Consider the following 6038-nt stretch of genomic DNA (forward strand, 5'->3'; position numbering starts at 1 on the left):
GCCGCGTGATGCTCTTTGCCCTGATTCGCATCGCGGTGTCGTGTAATGAAATTATACAACACCTTTCACTCACGATGCACAGAAGGTGGAGCCCAACATATTCGTCGCGTCAACCTGTCAAAATATACAGGGCCACTCATTTAATGCCCATTGGCCGGCTCATCACGAAACAGTTTGTTTGCGACTAGATATTAACCAATGTTTCTAGAAGAACCAATTCACTGCATCTGGTTGGAATTTTATGTTAAGTGGACTGTCGGTAATTAAATCCACTTAGCGGTCTAAAGCTGGTCTTACCTACAGTGAAGCCTTGCTTTTAGTGGTGACTCTGTTTCTATTTCCATATCAATGATGTAATTACATGAGCCCGAGAGGTGAGAGAACCATCACCCACACAAAATGACTACAATGACGAAATCAGGCAGGCAATATGGATCTTTGCGGCAAGAGAGGTGGATTATAGCGGGTGTTTTGCAAAAGGGTACACTGAGTTTTGCCATTAGGATTTTCAATTGTTGCATACTTGTTTTGTGTATTCTCTCGTTTGTTTTTGGCGTAGTCAATGGCTGTTTGAAGCAGGAGATGCAGTCTCTCTTGGTTTTTAAAGGCGGTTTACAAGATCCTGCCGGGCGTTTGGCTTCTTGGAATGTTTCTTTCAGCTGTTGCCTCTGGAATGGTATCTCCTGCAACAGTCTGGCCGGCCGTGTCGTTGCTATGGATTTGCATGAAAAGAGATTGAATGGTGTCTTGCGTCCAGCAGTACTGTTCAAGTTGAGGGCTTTGAAGTACTTGGATATTAGCTCCAACAATTTTACTGGCCTACCTATTCCTGCAGAACTGGGTCTTTTGAAAAACTTGAGATATCTCAACCTATCCACAGCAGGATTTGCAGGCTCCATTCCATGGCAACTCGGAAATTTGTCTACCTTGGAAGTACTTGATCTCTCTTCCTCAGCTTCAATGTTGACAAGTCCCAGCTTATCATGGCTCACAAATCTGACGGCCTTGAAGGATCTCTCTCTCGACGGAGTCGATCTCTCAGCAACGTCGTCCACATGGGGACAATCAGTAAGTCGTCTTTCTCACCTCAGAAACCTCACAATGTCAAATTGTGGACTTACAGGTTCAATTCCCTCTTCCCTGCAGAATCTTACATACCTTGAAATTCTCCATCTAGATGGAAATACATTCCAGTCTGAATTCCCTAGTTGGTTGGCGACTATGACTAGTTTGGTTTCTCTGCAGATGACCAATGCAAGTCTAAATGGGTCTCTTCCGTTTGAACTTTCTCAGCTGCCTCGCCTAAGTAGGATTTCGTTGGGATATAATAAATTATCTGCCAATGTTTCCCATATTTTTCAGGGCCAATGGAAGAACCTGACTTATTTCCAGATGCCAAACAACAGTTTGTATGGCCTTATACCAGCTTCCATAGGAAATTTATCATCTCTGGCTTTCCTACAACTGCACAGTAACAATATGAGGGGAACGATTCCGGATTCACTGGGCCTCCTACGCTCGCTCACCGTACTAGACCTGGGCTACAACCAATTGACGGGACCTATCCCATTATCTCTAGGATCGTTGCCTGAACTGATTAATATCAGTCTTACTAAAAATGCTTTGAGTGGAGCAGTCTCAGAGTCACACTTCCGCGGCCTGAAGAATCTAAAGTATCTCGACATCTCTGATAACAGGTTAATCTTCAATATCACCCCCAACTGGACTCCTCCTTTCCAGTTAGATGTGTTGAGATTATCTCAGTGTAAAATAGAGGGACCTCTTCCTCCTTTTGTGAAAACTCAACGTTCTTTGACGACATTGGATCTGTCCAATAACACCCTCAAGGGACAAATCCCCCCATGGCTGTGGAACCTTACTAGGCTTAAGAAGCTAATCCTTTCGCACAATAAATTGGAAGGGCCAATACCATCTCAGCTGTATACGTGCACCTTTTTGAAGCAGGTAGAGCTACGGGACAATCAGTTGCATGGAAATCTTCCAAATCCCCCGCGCAGTTATGCTTCAGGCTTCCCTTGGGCACTTGATCTGTCAATTAATAACATTACAGGGCCAATCCCCTCAGAAATCTGCACGATGCTTCATACTTCAAGATTCTTATCTTTGGCGTCAAATAAGCTCAAGGGGCAGATTCCTCCTTGCATTTGTGAGCAATCAGTGTATCTAGAGGCTCTGGATCTTTCAGACAATAAGCTCTATGGGAAGTTGCAATTAAAACAGAAAACTGACACAATTTCATTGATTAATTTGCTCAATTACATCACTCTTATATAGGAAACTCACAACTAATTCTGGCAACCAATTCCTAACTAATTCATAACTAATTATGTTCAACCAATTCACAACTAATTCTATTTTTGCATTATTCTCACATCCTCCCTTAATGGAGAAATGGATTTTCTACCATACCTAACTGACTTCTAGAACTTGTACTTTGAACATCTGCTGTATTCTCTAGATTGATCTAACTACTGCATTAACAGAGGGTAGTTGGAATTAATACCTTTCTACCACTCCCCCTTAATTCCAACTATATAACAAATATATACTATAGCACGATATACAAGAAACTATATTCTTAATCATGACGACGTAAACTTTAACTTGCCTGCTGGTCTAAGTCTCAGCTAGGCTTACAACAAAACATTTCATTTTTGCCTTCTTATTAAAAGGTCCATGCTTGTTCCTTTTCCATTGCTGGTGCAGTTTCATCTTCACCTTTTTGGGTTTCCTTATGAAATTCCTTTGCTCCTTGCTTACATACTTAACGTCAACAACCTCTTTTGGATTGAGAGGCAATGCAAGATCTCGAACGAGGTAAGTTAATTCATGTTCTCCCCACTTTCCATGAGGAACCAACGAAGGATTCACCAAAATGCAGTCATCTTTGAAAGTAGATCCAATAAAACTTCTAACAACCGGGCAAGTTTTAATCTCAGTGATTTCTTCAACAGCGTGATCCTCAACAACATGAGTGATTTCTTCAGGGACATGATCTTCAACAACATGAAACTCTTTGTCAATGGACTCAAAAACACTGCTAATCCCAAATGGGTTCATGAGAAAATGATCATTAAAAAGATCATTGTCTAAAATAATAGACATATCAGTTAGCTTTATCACCTGTCACAAACGGTGCTCACTAACAGCACTCTCTTGAACAAGACCCACTTACACGATTTTTGCAACAAAACAAAGAAGAAAAAAAAAAAACCGGGCCGACTGAAAAAGAATATGACCACGACACAACAGTTTCTGCAAAGAACACAACAGTTTCTGCAAAGAATCACAGATGGTATCTATTGGAAGTTTCGTTAATGAAACCACGGCAACGCACAACGACACAACGGTTTCTACACGCTCAACGGTTTCAGCAAAGAATTACCTCCACTGACCAAAGACCTCCACGCACAACGGCACAAGCACAACGGTTTCTGCAGCAAAGTTCTGGACGCACTCACACTTCACGTCGGGTTTACCACTAACACGCGCCAGCAAAGTTCTGGACGCACTCACGATCCACGACAGAGTGGAATGGTTGCAACGGGCCTCGACAGCACCAGCACAAGACGCTTCTCGACGGACAGCACCTCACAAAGTTCTGGACGCACTCGAACGGTTCTTGATACGCACAACAACAACTGCTACCCGAGTTTTTGACAGGGGTCTTGGCAGCACATACGCACAACAGCAACTGCTACCCGAGTTCTTGACAAGGGTCTTGGCAGCACACCAGCAAGTGGATTCTGGACAGGGCGTTCTTGACAGCGTTCTGGACAACGACAGACAGCACCAGCAACGTTCTCACGGCAGATCTCGCTTCTGGCAGATTCTCGACAGCTTCTCAACAGCGCCAACAACAAAAAACCATAACTTTAGCATGTGTTCAATACAGCGGCCTCACACGCCAATACAGTTAAGCTCACGAATGCAACGCTTCTCAGACTTCTCGACGGTGCTCGACAGCACACCACTGCGACACTGCACCGGCCTCCTCGTCGATCATACCAAGGGTTTTCACCTCTGCACCGCTGACACAGCAACTCACTGGAATCAAATGCTCCGAGGGTCTTCACCGCAGACAGACCAGCATATCTTTGACAGTTAAATACCACCACAGCTCCGAGGGTCTTCACCGCAGACAGACCAGCATATCTTTGACAGTTAAATACCACCACGGGTCTGTGGCTCTTCACCGCACACAATACAATAATTCGCAGCCCGTATTCTCCAACCAATTTCAGTTGGCCGAAATCAACTGCTCGACTCCCGTGGACAAGATTCTGGTCACAACACCGAAATCAACTGCTCGACGAGTCTCCCGTGGACAAGATTCTGATCACAACAGGAAATGTTCTTCGTACCGACGCGTTTCCTCCAGATTGTGAAGAGGACCGGTTTTGCTGGGCTCCACGCAGGTGGCACAAACAAGTTCACTCTTCAACAGCAGATCCGGCCTCACGCAAACACCACTCGGCCTTCCTCACCTGCGCTCTCACCCCAGCTCAAACCCTGAGCTCTGATACCAAATTAAAACAGAAAACTGACACAATTTCATTGATTAATTTGCTCAATTACATCACCCTTATATAGGAAACTCACAACTAATTCTGGCAACCAATTCCTAACTAATTCATAACTAATTCTGTTCAACCAATTCACAACTAATTCTATTTCTGCATTATTCTCACAGTTGCTTCCCAATTTCAGTAATTGCTCTTCCCTCAAGGTATTAAACATAGCAATTAATAATTTGGAGGGAGAGATACCGGTGGAACTGAGAAAACTGAAGAAACTTCAGGTGTTGCACATCAACAACAACAAGTTAAGTAGGAACGTTCCCTCGTCCCTGCGAGATTGCAAAATGTTGGAAGTTTTGGATTTGAGTGGAAACAATATATCGGGCAAAGTGCCTGACTGGATTGCGGATCTCTCGAAGCTCCGCATACTAGTTCTCAGATCAAATAACTTGGAAGGTGAGATACCATTTCAGATTGGGTACCTTCAGAAACTCCAAATTCTTGACCTTGCGAAAAACCGTCTGTCCGGCTCGATACCACAGTGCCTCTCAAACTTAGCAACGTTGAGGAATAAAGCTTTGACAGGTTCGCGGTTTGATGAATTTAGGTACGGTATTTACTACAAGGAAGAAATTAACCTGGTGGTAAAGGGCCGGGAATGGACGTATAAATACATCCTCTATATTTTCACTTCTCTGGATCTCTCGGCCAACAACCTAAGTGGTGACATCCCCAAGGGCATGGGGTATCTGAAGGGTTTACATTCATTGAATCTCTCGCATAATCAGCTTACGGGATTCATTCCGCAGGAACTTGGCGAAATAATAAATTTAGAAGCTTTAGATATGTCATGCAACCGGTTATCCGGAAGAATACCTGAAACATTTGTAGCCCTGAACTCCCTGGGCTATTTAAACCTATCCAATAATAATCTGTCCGGTAGGACTCCAGCAGTACGTCATTTGGACACTTTTGGGGCATCTTCATTCTGGGGTAATCCGGATCTTTGTGGATTCCCACTTCAGAAATACTGCAGCGACCCTACTTCTCCGAGTGAAGAAGGAGAGGACGAGGACGGTGAGCAAAGTCTGAATTGGTGGGATTCATGGGAAGGTGGAATGGGAATGGGATGTGTGATTGTCTGGGGAAGTGTGACGGGAGCGATGGTTTTAAGTAGACGATCAAGGACAAGATACTGCCAGTTCGTAGATAGCATTGTGAACTTCTTCCTGTAAACATTTGTATCTGTATTACTTAAGTGGGAATATATTACTGAATATAAAATACAGAGAAATTTGAAATGGGTTGTATCTGTATTACTTAAGTGGGAATATATTACTGAATATAAAATACAGAGAAATTTGAAATGGGTATTTTTTTTTTTTATAGCTTTTATTAGGTACTTTATTTGAAGTGGATGAAGATTAAACATAGTGTATCTTTTAGCTTTAAGAATATTAGGTATTTTATTGCAAAGTATCATGTGGAAGAGGTTTG

The 6038-nt window shown here is 43.1% G+C and overlaps 1 protein-coding gene across 1 annotated transcript; it reads left to right on the forward strand.

Moving 5' to 3' along the window:
* Nucleotides 1–374: 374 nt before the first annotated feature.
* LOC149166248 (uncharacterized) lies at nucleotides 375–5800 on the forward strand. Its single transcript, XM_089431311.1, has 2 exons — nucleotides 375–2225; nucleotides 4732–5800. The coding sequence occupies exons 1-2, from the start codon at nucleotides 400–402 to the stop codon at nucleotides 5774–5776; spliced, it is 2871 nt and encodes a 956-aa protein (XP_089287437.1). The 5' UTR covers nucleotides 375–399; the 3' UTR covers nucleotides 5777–5800.
* Nucleotides 5801–6038: the final 238 nt, after the last annotated feature.

This window comes from Pinus tabuliformis, chromosome 5_1 (genome assembly GCF_031772625.1).
Source record: "Pinus tabuliformis cultivar Carrire ecotype Pingquan chromosome 5_1, CPIR1, whole genome shotgun sequence".
In the NCBI taxonomy this organism is placed as follows: domain Eukaryota; kingdom Viridiplantae; phylum Streptophyta; class Pinopsida; order Pinales; family Pinaceae; genus Pinus; species Pinus tabuliformis.